Raw genomic sequence first — 17,770 nt, 5'->3', positions numbered from 1 at the left:
AGGAGTAGGAGTAGGAGTAGTAGGAGCAGGAATTAGTAGTATAGGAAAACGTGCAACGTATGTATGTAAGGCTTTTATTTTGAAACGTTTATTTTGAAAGACCGGAAGTCATGTTTTGTTTTGTTTTGTTTTTTTACCCTGGCTAGCTTGACACTGCTAACTCAGTTATGGCTGCTTGCTGTGTCAAAGTCCTTTAACTTACACAGATAAAACAAATGTAGCAATTCATACCAGGGGACACAACTAATATCTTTCTACCGAAATGGCGGAAGAGAGGCAAACCGTCGTTAGGTATAAACAACATTTGCTTTTTCATGCACACTATTGTAGCAATGACGAGCTTTGGATGTTGACATTTGGCATTTGACAGTGAGTCCGTGCACAGAAAACAGAAAACTTCATGAAGTCCTCAGCGTCCCTTTGCAGCACAGTTGTGTCGGATGCAGCCTGTCCACATCCAGCAGGCTACATGCTCTCTGCCTGTTGTGTTTACAGGAGAATATTTTGTCTCTAACATCCACCTGCTTGTTCCACAGTGTTGTCCCTGATGATGAAGGGAAAGAAAAGTTCAAGAAATGTGACCAGGTCGCGTTTTACAGGTGTGTAAAACGTCTGTTACATTACCACACAGCCATCTCTGTAAGGAAAATAACTGGTGATTATAATAAATTAACAGGTGATTATTAATCAAATGACAGCCACAGCCAATGAGCTGTGTATATTGTAAAGCACCATATTGGTAGGAAATGCATGTAACATCATGGGATACTATGAATAATACGTTTTACAAAATATCTATGATCACCCCAAATAAGCAAAATTTACCGAACATGCCACTTTGTAGATGATTTCAGCCAATGCACTTTACATTGCAATACACCATGAATGTGTGTGTTTTTACTATTTTCCACATTTTAGAATAACAGTAAAGACATCAAAACTATGAAATAACACAAGTGGAATTATGCAGCGACCAAAAAAGTGTTAAACAAATCAAAACTATCTTATATTTTAGATTCTTTAAAGTAGCCGCCCTTTGCCTTGATGGAAGGGAAAAGGCTTTGGAAAGAAATTCATACATAGGATCAACTTCACTATTTATATTTGTCTAAGAAATACATTTCAAGCATTTAAGCAGAAGCCTTTAGATCAAAATGGCTTTAAGAGAATGAAAAACATAGCACATTCAATCAGGTGGGTCCAAACTTTTGACTGGTAGTGTATCTTTTGACATAATTAAACACATTTGATTGTCTTGCTTTTAAAATTTGTTGATAAGTATTGTTGACAAGAAATTGGATGTTGCTTTTGAGGCGACAGATCCAGGGTCCGAACCTGCAGTACCAGACCCTGTTGGACACCATGGTGCTCACAGAGAAGGCAGCACGTTTTGAACTGCTGGAGCCTGACACACAGGTTTGGACACCAGAATAGTTATATATCAAGTTTATACATGATCCAGCTTCTTTCTTTTTTTATGGAGCCTGCCTGAAGTGACAGTCTTGTACAGAGAGTTCCTTTAACTCCAACAAACATTAACAGTTGCTAGGGTTTTTTTTTTTAGCAGTATTAGTGCAAGTCAATGGGGCTAAAAACTTGTATCATATGGAATGCACTCAAGTTAATAAGCTGTCCACAACACAGTTAACTATATAGAAGGAGGTAAATGTTCTGAAGTCTTAAAAAGTCTTAAAATAAATGACTTCTATATTTAAGGCTCTCTTATGTTTTCACCATGCATTCAGTGACAGGTTTATTTGCGCTGCAAGTCCTCTCTTACATTAATACTTTCTCCTATACCACACCACCATTTATAGGTTAAGAATTTTTATGAACTATGTTCAAACAGAAGTCATTTTTTTAGTTTTAAAATTGGCCATAAATTCAATTCCAGGCAGATACCCTGAAATAAATAAATGAATGAATAACACCATAGATCATAATAACCAAACATAGTTAATTACGTATATAGGAGGTAAATATATCTCAGAGGATTGCCTCTTCAGCCCCACTCACTTGCACTAGCATTGCAAACAAATTCTGCCTCCTATATCTCAATGATAAATACACTCACAAAAGTGCTTTGTCTGTGGTTTCAAAGAACTCCAAGTTTATGATAAATCATATAGGCTTCTTATAAAACCTGAACTATCCCTTTAAATTCTAAACTACATCCAAAGTGCTCTAACTCTCTATAACACAAGCCTATTTTTCATAGATGAGACTGCTTCTTTCTGTGTCACCCTGCAAAAGTGAGACTGTACGGATATTAATAGACGAACTCCAGCCCATTAAAGGACGCTACCGAGTTCCAGATGTGACGACTGGGGACTCGCAGTGTGAACCGTAAGAGTTGCATCACCATCTTCCCTCCATTATGATATCAAGTTACACTAGCAATGTCCTTAAAAATCAATTACACACAGTAGTTACTCTTTCACTGTTACACTAAAAGCTTTGGGCTTGTGTTGCGCAGCTGTGTTCTTCCACAAAATGTTTTCTTGGCAGGGTGGAAAGGCATCTCAAACACCATTTATAACCACAGAAATCAATAAAAATATAATTATTTTAGGCTGGGTGGCAGCTTCTCTGTCTATTTAGTGGAATTGGAAACATATGGGACACAGTGAGAAATCAGGAGATCAATAAATTACTTTGACATTTGAACGTTTTCATTCAAATATTCTGTGTTTATCTGCTTTTTAAGAAAAGATTTAATTCACAAGTCTTTTCCAAAGAGAAACAGATTCCAAATAATATTATTTTGTAAGCAAAGATCTTGAGGTATTGGGGTATTTTTTCGCTTTTCCGACAATTTTATATCATTACATTGAGCCTGGGCAACAGCAGTGGTGGACCTTTGTTATCGTCATCTGGCAGGTTGAGAGTGGAGAGACGGACTAAGGACTCTGTCACCCTCACTTGGTCCTCAGGGCATCACCAGGTCCGTCTGTGGCATTTCCCTTTCCGACTGGACATCCTGTGTGGAGAGGAAGTGATTGTCACATTCAACTCCAAAGGCAGATTGTGGTTTGAGACGCTGCAGGATCCACCCAGGTGAGGAACTGATGGAAGGGCTGTGAGCTGAAAAAAACAGATAACTTGTGGAAAAATGACTCAATTTGCTTGTTTTTTGTGTCTGTTTTTCTCTCAGAGCCACATCTCATGGTAGTGAGGTAAGAGAAGACCAACACTGTCCAGATTGCAACATAATACTCTTAATTGAAGCTTAATTCCCTCTATATATACCTATGTCCTTTTTTGCTTTGTTCCACTGCTGGTTTCAGCTTCAAGAGGACGACACAGGTTTATGGAAAGAGACTTTCAGACAGTTCGTGGATATCAAAGCTAATGGTTTGTGTCTGCTATTAAATATTTTAAAAGGCAAACTTCAGTGATTCTGGTAAACTTGATACCAATGACAGCCAGGTAACACTTATAGGTATCACTATAATTTGATATTTCTATAGGAATTAGAGTTTAGTTCAAACTGTCTTCACGTGGACACTTATTACACTTAAATTACACTTTTCAGTTATATAATTAATTAAATTATAATTAATTCTATTCTATAATAGTTTTTCAGGCTAAGTAATGTTGGACTGAAGCCTAATGAAAAAGGCAAGAGGTAAGAAAGGAGGAAGCTAATATTATGAAGCCAAGCACTCTGCTACTAACTGAAAAAATCCAATTTAGCCATACTAAGTTATCTAGGTTAGCTAGTTAGCTAGCTGCTGACCTTCTGATATCATTAATGTCATGGTCATGAATGAATGAAACAAAGAAGTCACTGCCATTTATATTTTTATTTAGGTAGCAAAATTCCTTCTTTGCCATTCAAGTTTGCCAGTTAGCCATTCCCGAAAACTTAGAAAAACTGTGGTTCTTTGGCTCCGCCCACTTGATGTTTGAGAAATGTTTGTAACTGAAACTCAAAGCATTTCTTTACACCTTGGTACACATAACAAACTGAGAACTGAAATGATTCAGACAAATATCTAAAAGAAGACAGTGTGTAGGTGTCGTTGCTCTTATCATGGCCTGCTCCATTCTTTGCCTACACACCTATTAAAAAGACTAATATTCATGTATGCAAAATAATTTTTCATTCTAATATAATAATAATATCTATATTTGCATAGCACTTTTGCAGCAAAGTTGCAGAGTGCAATTTATAAAGGAACAAACCAAACAGTCAGCAAGAAGACTAATAGCAAGGCTTCTTGCACTGCAGGCTCAATTAAGGCCCGCTCAGCAGAACTGTAATAACACAAAACTTTGTAACAGCAATATTATCATAATAATAAAGATATCCATAAAAAGATTCCTTGTGCCTCTGCAGGTCCCAGCAGCGTAGGAGCGGACTTCTGTCTCCATGGGTTCAGCCATGTATACGGCCTCCCGGAGCACGCTGACAGCCTGCAGCTTAAGGATACCAGGTATGGAGAAACACACATGTATTAGAACACGCATGTTATACAGGTTCCCATTGGTCATTGAATTTCCTGGAATATCTTGGAATTTTGAGAGGTGTATTACAGACAGGGAAAGCCAGGGAATGTGATAAATTCTCTGAAGAAGTCAGGGAATATCAGGGAATTTTACAAATGCGTCATTTTACAGGAATATACCAGAATGTATTTTACAAGTTGTTTCAGTCTACTGGAGTACTAGGTAATACTTTAGAAGAATATACCAGAATGTATTTTACAACTTCTTTCACACATTCATTGCATTAGATAGTGATCTCCAGCTAGTTTTCTCCACAGCAAACCCAACTGTAGTGGAAACTAGACCTACAAACCAGGGACAAATAATACTTTTTGGGTCATGGAAGCAGTCTGACTTAGTTATGGAAAATCTAGGAAAGTCTTGGAATTTTATATAGATTTTATACCCTAGTTATATGACTTTGATTCATTTCATTTCCCAGAGATGGAGAACCTTATCGGCTGTATAACTTGGACGTGTTTGCCTACGACTTGCACAGTCGCCTCGGCCTGTATGGGTCCGTGCCGCTGCTGGTGGCCCACAAGCCTGACAGGACTGTAGGTCTGTTCTGGCTGAATGCATCAGAGACCTTTGTGAACGTTCACTACAACCCCAATGACCAACAGGTAATCCTTGTTCCAGTGCTGCTCTCATATCTCCCTGCCTTTCTCTAAAAAGTTTAGATTTTTAGGTTTATTTCCAGTGGCCATTTATTTAGTCCTAAAGGTCAGAGAAGCTAAGGTGAGGCTTGTGACCAGAGGTTTGTTGGTTTTTATCACCAGACTGGCTGCAAAGTCTGGGTGGGGAAATTGAATGACCAAAGCTATCCTCATTCCTCAGTAACTACCACTAAGGTGCCCTTGAGAAAGACACTTAAAGGGGCAACAAGTAAGATTTTTTCTGCCTCTTTGCAGACAATGACCATAATATATCTGTAGGGGCTTGATAGGGTTGTTGAATAAGACCAATGGCTCAACGATTACTTCTCCAGGTGCTGAAATTTCTGGCTTTCAACACTCACTTTCTGGCCCATACTCTGTTTTGGGACAAAAACTCGCCACCCACTGGCATTTCAAAACAATCCTCCCCACCCCCAAACTTGCATTTTCAATTGCTCAACAATGGAGGACGGTGTTATGAGCAAGCGACTGGTGTTGCAAAACATTTCAGCTATGAAGACTAAAAAGCCTCATTCTCAAGACAAAAAAGCAAATGGCAAAAAAAAAGCAGCATTATTATAAAAGCTTACTCCTATCTATTATAAAATGCACATTTGTAACCACAGCATCCTCCTGTCTCTTTCCCCTGCTAGGATGACCGAACCCCCCCAGTGAAGAGGAGGCGGGTCCAGCCTCATACTGACGTCCACTGGCTGTCAGAAAGTGGTGTGATTGACTGCACGGTTCTGCTGGGACCCACACCACAGCAGCTGTTCACCCAGTATGCTCAGCTAACAGGTCTGTATGCTGAGCTGTATCTATTTTATTGGATTTATTTGTACATAGAAAAACAGCAAACATAATGCTATAAAATGATAAAGTAACAGCATTGTGAAGGAGAGGTTAGAAGTGAAATGAATATCTAATAAATGTGACTTCACCTTAAAACTACAAAGAAAGTCAAAAAGTCATAAATACATGAAAAACACCATGAATCATAATAACCCTACCATAACACATAACACAAACATCAAACAAAACAAATAGCTAATGAAAAATAATTGGGGAAAAAAAGGAAAAGGAAAATAATATTAAACAGGAAAATAAATGAACCCTGAAACTACAATATACATGAAGAGGCTAAAATGAGAAAGGGCTAATGTAATTTCAATCTAATTTTTTTTTTGCTTCTCATCTCATATGTTTATCCTCTGGGTGTTACTTGTGATGCTGACAATATGCCTGTGGATTATCTGTCAGTGTGATATTATACTTCTTTTCTCCTCCCACTAGGATATCAGACGCTGCCCCCTCTGTTCTCCCTCGGCTACCACCAGTGCCGCTGGAACTACGATGACGAAGCCGATGTGAAGGCTGTGGACGCCGGGTTCGACCGACACAGCATCCCGTACGACGTCATCTGGCTGGACATCGAGCACACAGAGGGGAAGCGGTATTTCACCTGGGACCCTGTTCTCTTCCCCGACCCGGCTGGCCTGCAGCGCCACCTGGGCCAGAAGAAGAGGAAGGTCAGTTGTGGGGACATCATGACATGACATGACATGGCAAAGCACAACATAATATGGCACAACACAACATAACATGACACAACACAACACAACACGTAACACAATGCATCATAATGTAAGGTGAAACCTTTGGTGAACACTTTTATCCAAAATGTAGCACCACCTAGACCAGTGGTTCCCAACCCAGTCCTCAAGGACCCCCTGTCCTGCAAGTTTTTATTCCATCTTTACTCTTGCACACCTGATCCCACTGGGGCCTACACACTTTCATGCTGCTCTGTTCAGGTAGATCTGTCTCTACCAATCAGCATTAAGACCTTAACTGGATCAGGTGCGCAAGAGTAGAGCTGGAACCAATACTTGCAGGAAAAGGGGTCCTTGAGGACTGGGTTGGGAAACACTGACCTAGACCAAAAGAAGAGGAAGTTGCAGGGTGCAGCATAATATAACATAATGTAACATAACACAACGCAGTGTAATGTAACGTAACTCAACAAACCATTTGGTGAACAGTTTTATCCAAAGTAGCACCACCTAGACCAAAAAAAAGATGATCAGTTGCAGGGTGCAATATCACATAAAATAACGTAACGCAACCTAACATAATGTAACATGGAGTAGCATAACATAAACCATTTGGTAAACACTTTACCCATTTAGCTATACAGTATACCCGAGGTGCATTGTGAAGCACCAGAAAAGCATTATAAGCATAGCATAAGCATATTTACATTATTCTTACATTAGGAGATACATTCCATACATGAATCATGGCATGTATTATAAGATATTATTAGTTTAATATGACCGTGTTATATATGAGGTTATTAGCTATTCATAGTATACCCATGATGTCACATGCATTTCCTACCAATATGGCGCTTTACAATACACACAGCTCATTGGTTTTTGTCATTTGATTGTAATCGCCTGTTAATTTATTACAATCACCTGTTATTTTCCTACCAAGATGGCCGTGTGATGATGTAACAGAATACTATGAATATGGTTGGTCCAGTAAGCATTCACCCAATAAGAATATGTTGTTGTATACATATGGCTGGATATGCATCATTAAATCATCTACACAATATTCTCGCAAACCTGTTTCTGTTGTGGTTTGTTACAAGTGAAGGTTACTCATTGTGCATTTTTTTGTATCTTTCAGTTGGTGGTTATAAGCGATCCCCACATCAAAGTTGATCCTGATTGGTCGCTCTACTGTGAGGCCAGAGACGGAGGACATTTTGTCAAGGACAGAGAGGGACAGATCTATCAGGGCGTGTGCTGGCCTGGTGGGTTTTTTACTATAAATAGAGTTTGACTCCAAAATGGTACAATGAGATCTCAACCTTTTGAAAAATGTGACACCTGCTCTAACAACGTGTCTGTTGACATGAAAGTAAAATTCCCTGCTGAATATTATTGAAGTTATTTGCTTTCTTGTGTCCTTTATTTGCAAATTTAGAACATATATATATATAATAATTTTACAGGATGAAACACTTTTTGTTTTTGGTTTCATGGCGTTTTGGAGTGAATCCGTCCAAATGTACACTGATAATTTCTAACATTCCCCTGAATGCCAAGCTTTAGTTCTTTTCAACCGGAGCTCATGTTCGCTTTCCTCACAGGTGAATCCTGTTACCTTGATTACAGCAGCCCAGACACTCGAGCCTGGTACTCCAGATGCTTTGCCCTGGATAAGTACACTGTAAGTATAAAAATAAACCTGGAATCAGTTCATGTAACCCACTTTCCCCCCCAGTGTGGATCAATAAAGTTTCATCTTATTCAAAGAAGAAAGGGTGTGCTGCTCCCTGATGAAGGCCACAGCAAGGCCGAAACACATTGAAGTTGTTTTTATATGTTCTTTTGAAGTAGCGATGAGATATAAGCTTTTAACATTTTTGTTTGAATTGTGCCTTGAAACTACTTTCTTATCGAATGCTTTCGCACACTAAAACCCAATGGAGCCACTATATCCTTTCTTCTTTGAGTTAAGTGTCATCTTATCATCTGTGGGGTTTTTTTTAAATAAAGATGATTATATCCTTTAAAGCATTTCTGAGTTTTATGCAAAAGTCTGTAATTTCCTACCTTCGATTTACTACTTTACCTCTGCGCAGAAAGAAAAAAACAAAACAAATTATATTCGCTCACTGGGTACTGTATTTGTAGAGTCATAAACTCACAACGGGCAAAGTTGTTGTGGTTGAAGTGTTGATTTCTGTCTGATTCAGGGCTCGACTCCATTATTATTTGTGTGGAATGATATGAACGAACCGTCAGTGTTCGACGGGCCGGAGCAGACCATGCCAAAGGACGCAGTGCATTCTGGGGGCTGGGAACACCGGGAATTACACAACCTGTATGGCTTTTACCAGGTGAGTGGACTAGATAGATCATAGGTTTTGACCAGTATGGGTTTTTGGGGGCTAATAACAATATTGGACTGAAGTGGTTGATATCTGATATGTGTGCCGATATTCTCTCTATATAATTTTGACTATGTTTATGCCAGAAAATTGCAATTATTCTGTGTTTCCCCCAGAGTTTTATACTTGTCAAAGTGCAAAAGCCTCTGAAACCAAAATCATATCCTCACTTCTATCATATCAGAAGTGGACCAAACTGGCTGGCTGATATCCAGTTTTTATTGAAAGGCCAATATTACCTTATATATCGGCAAACTAATATATAGTAGATAGTTTAGTAGATTTAGTAGTTTAGGTTTTGATTTGGTTTGGTGTGGTTCAGCTGACATATATTCAAACATGTTGCTGGTACGTATCTCAAATTCAATTTTTATTTATTAGTTTATTTGACAGGGCCAGTGCACATTAAAAAATATGCCAGAATTAGCCAAGAAGGCTAGTTTTCATCCGTAATCCCTGGGCAGGTAGTATAAAGAACAAGCATTGGACATTAGACATTAGATAGACATACATTGGTTAATAGAAGGAGGGAGTTACATAAACTGTATAACAGTAGACAAGCAATAGATAAGATAAGTTCAGTTCAACTAAAATAGTTAGTGTAAATTCATCAATATCATCAGTAGTTAGTGGAAGTATCAGTGTCAATATATATATATATACACACACAAGTCAAGTAAATAGAGATCTGAACATCAACACAAAATCAATATACAGTTAATAAAAAATAAGTAAATAAATAAAATAAAATAAAATCAGTCCGACGAGGATGAGGATGACAATGAATGAGGATGACATTGCAGAAAATTGCAGGTTATTAGTAAACTTAATGAAGCAAATCACTGAGTCACAGGTACTCTTGTTGCCTCCCAGCACCTGGCCACAGTGGAGGGTCTGGTCACCCGCTCAGGAGGCTCAGAGAGACCTTTCGTCCTGTCTCGCTCCTTCTTCGCTGGGTCACAGAGACTTGGTAAGTTATTTAAAAAATGTACCTGTCAGACCTCCCTTGTGATAAACTTGTGACTTGTGGCTGTATACCTAACTGCACTGTTTGTTGTTATTGACTTTGTTTGGGAGGCAGGAGCAATATGGACGGGTGACAATGTTGCCACCTGGGATTACCTGAAGATCTCCATCCCGATGCTTTTGTCTCTAAGTGTGGCAGGCATCGCATTTTGTGGAGGTGAGCACAATACATGGTGGATTTTAGGGGTGGAATAACAGAGAAATCAGCCCTGCCTGGTGAAGAGTTTATGTCTTGATTTACAAACAAACACAGTTTACATGATTGGTGAATGATTTCAGAGACAGAATAACTTTATTTGGCAAGTCCACTAAATGAAATTGGTGAAAAGTAGTAGTATAGCCGCACACTTAACTCTCACTGGATGACATTTTATTTAGGACACCAACATTTCAGGAAGAAGCCTTCATCAGGGTGTATTCATGTTTTTTTTTGATGACAGACATATTAACAATGTACATAGTAGCTTCCACCTTATGACTTATATACTGTAGTAAATAGTCGATTTGTGTCAATTTAACATAATAGTCAGGACATAGTATAATGTGTTGCTTTCCGTTATTTATTCCCTGGACATTACAGTTAATAAGCAGGATACATTTCGCCCATCCACTCTTCAAATCACCCCCCCTGTATCCACCCTCCTCTGTGTTTCAGTGGATGTCGGTGGGTTTGTTCAGGATCCGGAGCCGGAGCTGTTGGTGCGCTGGTACCAGACCGCCGCCCTGCAGCCGTTTTTCCGAGGTCACTCAGCCAAGGAGACGAAGCGCCGGGAGCCCTGGCTGTTTGGGGAGGAAGTCACCGCTGCGATCCGCTCTGTGATCCAACAGAGGTACAGGAGAGGATTCAGGTTTATGATGAGGGTCAACTGTGAGGGGGTTTGATGCAGGGATGAAGTGAGATGTTGTGTTTCATGTTAATGCAAATTATTTGGGCAAGAAAAGTGATTCTTTTGTCCATCAGCCACAGTGTTTGGTGGTTTCCAAACTTCAACAGCAAAACTGGTAACCTCTAACCTTTAAATGATGGTTGGTCACCTGCCAACGACATCTCAATTTATTTATTAGCATTTAGCTGGTGGCTGTTCTTAATTTCCCATCCTGCAAAAAAAACAAATGCATCCTCCATGCAAAACAGAAAACAGCAGTTTTTGTGTCCCTTTTATTGGATTTTCTGGATATAAACAAATCCCAAATGAAGCCCGGCGGAGACTAATTTACCCCATTCCATGTCAGAAAGTGAACATCCAGAATGTGGTACAAACACAAATATAAACTTGTCCCTGATGTGGATTTGGATTTGATGAAGTTAAACTTTAATGATCCCTGTGAGGAAATTGGGTTAGCTACATATCTAATAACCAAACCATGAGCACAAATCAGGTCATGAATATTTAAAAGTCTGCTTGGCCGGTTATCTCAGTTTCCAAGAAGTCGTAAAAAGTGACCAGTCTATCTTCCTCTGTACTCAGGTACTGCCTGCTGCCTTACTGGTATACTCTGTTTCACCAGGCTCACACCTCCGGCCGGCCGCCTCTCAGGTCAGTGCTGCTGCCCTCTGCTGCCGGGTGGAAGTACTGCAGCTATTGAAGCCAGATAGATAAATAGATAGATAAATACATACATACATACATACACTACCAGCATTTTCCTTTATTTTTACTATTAAAATTTTGGAATAATTGTACAGAAATCAAAACTATGAATAATACAAATGGAATTATGCAGTGACCAAAAGTGTTAAACAAATCAAAACTAGATTAGATCCTTTAAAGTAGCCGCCTTTTGCCTTGATGGAAAGGCAAAGGCCTTGGAAAGAAATTTATACATAGGCATCAACTTCACTATTTATATTTGTCTAAGAAACAGATCGAAATGGCTTTAAGATAATGAAAAACATAGTACATTCAATCAGGTGAGTTCAATCAGATAGATGGATAGATAGATAGATAGATATCATATATTTGAAGTGGTTCATTTCTACAACAATTTATTTGGAAAGTCTTTGTAACTTTGTAAAGAAAAAGCAATAAAAACACAATTATCGTTTCATTGTATAGACCACTGTGGGTGGAGTTCCCGAGAGAACAGAGCACCTTTACTGTGGACAACCAGTATATGATTGGTAATAAATACACTAGAATTACTCCATAATTATACAATGTACACCATAATTATTACACTTGGTCTTTCTCTGTTTAACTGTCCCTCATTTCATGCAGGAGGAGCACTGCTGGCCTGTCCTGTGACGGAACCAGGTGTTCAAGAAGTCAAAGTTTTACTTCCTGGATCTGGTGAGGTAAATCCTTTGCCCAGAACCACCTAGTAACTTATTTATGGATTCTGGTGCTCACATAAGCCATAATACACAGCAATGTGAATGTTATATTAAGGCTTGTGTCTGTTTTAGATTTGGTATGATATACATTCTGCAAAGGCGTACAAAGGAGGCAAGACCCTGAGTCTTCCTGTCACCCTGGACACAGTGAGTGTTTACTATGATTCACACAGCAGAGGGGGTGGTGGGGCTGTAACCTCACAGCTTGGCAATGAACTGCTGCTAAGAGCTCCATGTGAATATATACTTCATGCTTTTTCTTAGTTTATTTTTCACACCGGAGGTACTCAAACCCTTTCAAAAAACAGAATACTTTTAAACTGTTGTGGTATACTAAAAAGAAATCCTCATTATTTTCAAATCAAATCCACAGGGGGAAGCACACAGAGAGGCAAAGTTGTGTTGAATTATTCTATATTTGTCAAAGTTTCTGTTTTGTAGATGGTGGCTATGGATAGCATGGCTGTCCCTGTTTGGATCCCAGTTTTAGTCTTATTGCAGATCGAAGCAAAAAACACTTTCTAATTGGATACTTGGTACATAATAAAACACTAGTTCTAAAATAAATAGTCAAAGATTTGTATTTGTTTTGGAGGAAACCTAGCTTGATTGTTTTTACTTGAACATTTTCTTCATAGTGTCAAGTTTTCTTACTGTGGTGGATGAATTTCAGTCCCCTGGTGTTTTCTGTGTGCAGGTCCCTGTGTTCCAGCGGGGGGGCTCGGTGGTCCCCAGGTCGACAGAAAGTGGCTCCTGTACAGCCGAACTCCAGCTGTTCCCCCTCTCCATCACCGTGGCTCTGGACTCTGATGTAAGCACAGGAATAAAGGGAAGCTGGTTTATTTTGGTATACCAGGGTTCGTATTAATAAAACATTTAACAACACCAGCTTTAGTTCTGGCCATGGCTATGAACTTCAGACCTAAAGGAATAAATTTCACCTGTGTGAGTTCAGTTTTTAATATAGTATGGTGCTTATGAGATCCTTGCATGATAGTCTGTGCTGTCCACTAACAAATACAGTGCTAAAGCGTTAGCATCTACCGTCACAAACTAATGAATATTAGTCATACAAAGGTGAAACTGTTAAAAATGTTTGGTGAGTTCAATACAACATGGTGTTTTTGAGCTGGTGCCAAGTTTATATCATCCACTAAATAGTGTGCTAAAGTGTTAGCATACACTGTAGCAAATATTGGTCATACATAGGTGAAATTTAAAAAACTGTTCTGTGTGATGCAGTTAAGCCTTTCTGACTTCATTATTTAAAACAATATGGTGCTTTTGAGTTGATGCCAGGTTAGTTTGTGGGCCACCATCAACTACACAAACACAGTGTGCTAAAGTGTTAGCATGCACTGTAACAAACTAATAAATATTGGTCATACACAGGTGGAGCAGAACAAAACGTCAGAGTTCTTTTTAATAAAACGTGGAACTTCTGTCTTGAGACATTTGTGTCTTCTAATTAGCATTAGCATGCACTGTAAGTTACAGTCTGTAACAGACTAACAAATATTGGTCAAACAGATGTGAAACTGCTAAAAATGTTCTGTGTGATGCAGTTTCACCTTTGTGAGTTCAATATTTAAACAATCTGGTGGTTTTGTGATGGTGTCAAGCTAGATTTGTAGGCTACCATCCAGTAAATCAAACACAGCATGCTAGTGTTAGCATGCACCGTAACAAACTAATAAATATCGGTCATACAGAGCAGTTTCACCTCTGTGAGTTTAATATTTAATACAATACAGTGCTTTTGAGATGATACCAAGTAAATGATACCAATAAAGTAATAGAGTTCTTTGTAATAAAATATATAACTTCTGTCTTGAGACCTGTGGCATTTGTATCTTTTAATTATGAAAGTCCTGACTCCGTCCCGTTGCCCTGCAGGGCGTTGCTGCTGGTGAGCTGTACCTGGACGACGGCCACTCCTTCAGCTACCGGGACAGAAAGGCCTTCTGCCTGCGCAGGTTCAGCATGCTGTCAGGCCGTCTGCTCTGCCGGTGAGTCACACTCACACCGCCCAGAGAAGGACTCACTTTTAGACTACGTGTGAAAATAGTTTAGGTGAGGCTGGTGAGGGATTTGAGGGTAAATGAGACGTTACGGTTGGGATTACGCCATGCATCGCTCTAAAAAGTGAAAGGAAACGGTTTATGGCCAAATGGGAAATTGTAAATTGTAAATTATGGCTTCAGCATCTCCCTTATGAACAAGTCACCTACACACTGATGATAATAGACTGGAGATTTTTCTTTCTTCTTTTGAATAGCAGTTGAGTGCATGTCAAATATGAAGAGAAACTTGAGAAATTTTTAGGTGTCTGGCATGTAAATTAAGGGCTCAAGTGAACCTCAAATGGTTCATATATTTGAAACAAGTATATCTCACATATGATTTGATTCCTGACTGATTTGAAGTTTTCTGTTGTCTTCCTCAGTAACGCCAGTGAGGAGGGGGAGTTTGAGTGTGACACTGTCATACAGTCAGTCACCATCCTGGGGGTGAAGAGCAAACCGTCCACTGTGATTCTGCACGTTTCTGGTGAGGAGCACTGGCAGTATAGTAACTCGTATTCACATATGTCACATTATATGGCATGTAACAGCTGGCATTCAAATAATAATGTCATATGCACCAACCTGCATTCACATGCAAAAACCCACATTTACATATATCATTGTAACAGCCATTACAAAACGCATCAAACAAGCCAATGTAGAACACTGTTAAGCTACAACTGAACAAAAAAAAAAAGATTTAATGGAAAAATTCACCCTAAAACACTTTAACATTGTTGAAAAACAGCTATTAGTGATGCACCTTGCATTTCTGGGCCCATTTTGTTGTTTTGTGGTGTATTTGTTTTATTCACATGGATAACTGGCCAAACGTAGACGTGATGTCATCTCAAGATATTTCCAGCAGCTACAATGAGTTTAATAACAAAAAAATAGCAGGTTTTGGTGTCAGTCCCTCAGAATCAAAGAGCAAGGGCTTATTTCTAGACTCAATTTTACTTTACCATTCAACAATCCAAAAATCCATCATAGAAGAGGCAGAAATACCAATTTCTCCACTGACAGTAGCCTCAATAGACCAGAATGCAATGCAGCCACAAGACATGTTTTGGTTTCAGTGAGGGGCGCTGCTGCATTCTGGGAAACGTAGGAAATCACTAACTGAAGTAGAAGTGAATGAGGCAAACTGAGGGAAAGGGGACACACCAAAAAATTAAATTACAACACTTCATCACAAAATAACTCCTGGAAATGAAAGGATTTTGTTGCCTTCCTCTGTAACAAAATCATAAATCGATGATGATAAACAGTGCCAGAGTATCTGAGGGTCGGGGGATGGATTTTATTCTCCTGTTTTTAAGTCTGTTTAGGATTCTTACTTACTCCTTGTTTTTGCTTTTACACTGTCTTACCTTACTTTATGTTTTTTTCAGCTGTTTTTGCCTCTTCTATGTTGCTTTTATTGTTGTTATTTTACTTTTTCTCTTTTAGTAGTTATTATTGCCTTTGGAGCTTCTTTTATTTTGACTGTAAAGCGCTTTCTAACTGTGTTTCAAAAGCTGCTACATAAATAAAGCTTATTATTATTATTATTTCCTTTTGTTACCAGGTACGAAGGACGTCTCTTCTGCGTTTCAGTACGCTCAGGCTCGCCACATGTTGACCATGAGGAACCTGAACCTTAGAGTGGCGACGGACTGGGAGATTCACATAGATTAAGAGTAATTACGTCACTCAGTGCCTTCTCCTCCTCTGGATTTGCCATTCATATGAAGAAAATGTCAGGTTAACGTCTACAGAATCATTTTAATTGAGGAGTGCAATAAGTGTGCATGAATTTTGGCTTTTTTGACATTGGAGCAGAGACACCATACAATGCAAAAGAGCAGTGCTATAGGGCAGATTACATGTACCACTCTACATACACACATTTAGTGCCTTATGCTTATTATTTTACCTCTGTTGCTCTTTTTCAAAGACTCACTGTTGGCTCATCCCTCCATTGACTGCTGTTTTATGAAGTACTGTATTGTTTTAGTACTGTAGGGTTCACTGAAACCTAAGTTAATGACTGAATCTGAGTATGTAGTGACAGAGCAAAAGAGCCATATTTTATTGGATTGTTATTCCCTTGTGATGTGAAATGATTATGAAAATAATCAACGGGTACTACAGCCATCCAGAAGATCATTGTGTATCTACATGTGAGTGTGTGTGGAGCTGGATGAAGTCTCTCTGTAATGAAGTTATGGAATGATAGTTTCCTCCATTGAATAAAGGTTGCAGTGATATGCAGCCTTGTGACTGATCCTTTATCTGTGCTGCCTGGTATTTTGTTGTTGTTGTTGTGTTCAGCTAGTAACTCAGTGACAAACATTTCATCTGTGTGACCTGGCCTCTTCCTAGACTAGAGGATGACATTTTTACATTCAGGCATTCAGCTAATGCTCTTTTCCAAGTCGACAAACAATGAGTGGAATAAGAAATTGTAGAATAAGCTTAAATTCCTATATGCAACAGTACAAGAAACCAGTTGTAAGGGTCATAGCCACAACACCCTGACAGTAGATGTAACAAATATCTCGGTTTTCCTAGAATGAGTCTGTATGATAGAGAAGTGCTGAGGAGAAAATGTAGAATGGATTTTCCCCCAAGATATCAGCATGTTAGAGCAAGTAAAGGTGAAAGATATTGTAGATGTTGGTGATCGAGGTCAGAGCCGTGTTGGAGGTTTTTTGGCATTGTGCTCTTTGACGCATCAGAGTCTGTGTGTTAATGTTTTGTTGTATAGCTGCCTGCCGCTAAGCCAGGATAGTGCCATGTTTGCTAGTAAACTAGGGTTCGACCAATGTAGGTTTTTGTCGGAAGGCTGATACTGATATTTTTGTATTGGAAGTGTAGCCGATATTTCATGCAGATATTCAATATCTTGAAAATCTTTTTTTTTCCAACATCTTTTTCCATTTTCATGCCATAAAATGACAAGTATTCAGTGTTTTCACCCAGAGTGTTGTCAGTGTGGAAAATCCTCTGAAACCACACCTATTCAATGGTAGGGGTAGGGTTACCTTTGAATTAAGAATTAATTTACAAGAACATTATTGAACAATTAAAGTTATCAATAAAAGCAATAAACAAAAATTTCACTGCAGGTTGTACAGACTGTTTTCGTGTAGCTGTGGTCAGGGAGGAACCTCCATCATATCGGTGGAGGACAACATGACTGTCCAATATCCAATATTTAATAAAAGCCTAATGCCGGCCT

At 39.0% G+C, this 17,770-nt stretch overlaps 1 protein-coding gene across 1 annotated transcript; it reads left to right on the top strand.

The window, feature by feature from the left end:
* The first annotated feature begins 223 nt into the window (after nt 1-223).
* On the top strand, nt 224-16,757 carry ganc (glucosidase, alpha; neutral C). Its single transcript, XM_071519485.1, has 25 exons — nt 224-291; nt 537-599; nt 1,314-1,416; nt 2,219-2,346; nt 2,881-3,057; nt 3,155-3,176; nt 3,288-3,354; nt 4,343-4,439; nt 4,934-5,117; nt 5,804-5,966; nt 6,441-6,679; nt 7,848-7,974; nt 8,314-8,393; nt 8,923-9,066; nt 9,991-10,087; nt 10,199-10,300; nt 10,799-10,973; nt 11,613-11,681; nt 12,201-12,265; nt 12,363-12,439; nt 12,551-12,625; nt 13,176-13,289; nt 14,375-14,487; nt 14,925-15,028; nt 16,115-16,757. The coding sequence occupies exons 1-25, from the start codon at nt 263-265 to the stop codon at nt 16,222-16,224; spliced, it is 2,724 nt and encodes a 907-aa protein (XP_071375586.1). The 5' UTR covers nt 224-262; the 3' UTR covers nt 16,225-16,757.
* Nucleotides 16,758-17,770: the final 1,013 nt, after the last annotated feature.

Source organism: Centroberyx affinis, unplaced genomic scaffold, assembly GCF_046629955.1.
Source record: "Centroberyx affinis isolate AG114_WGS23_722 - 3 ecotype Tasmania unplaced genomic scaffold, CSIRO-AGI_Caff_v1 ptg000058l_1, whole genome shotgun sequence".
Classification (NCBI taxonomy): Eukaryota; Metazoa; Chordata; class Actinopteri; order Beryciformes; family Berycidae; genus Centroberyx; species Centroberyx affinis.
This window is presented reverse-complemented; position numbering and strand designations above follow the sequence as displayed.

Bases quoted from the DNA above. Each gene is read 5' to 3' on its own strand.
- ganc (XM_071519485.1), top strand. From the start codon at position 263: ATGGCGGAAGAGAGGCAAACCGTCGTTAG. The intron at 292-536 runs GTATAAACAACA...CTTGTTCCACAG, and splicing joins GAGAGGCAAACCGTCGTTAG to TGTTGTCCCTGATGATGAAG. The intron at 3,058-3,154 runs GTGAGGAACTGA...TTTTTCTCTCAG, and splicing joins ACGCTGCAGGATCCACCCAG to AGCCACATCTCATGGTAGTG.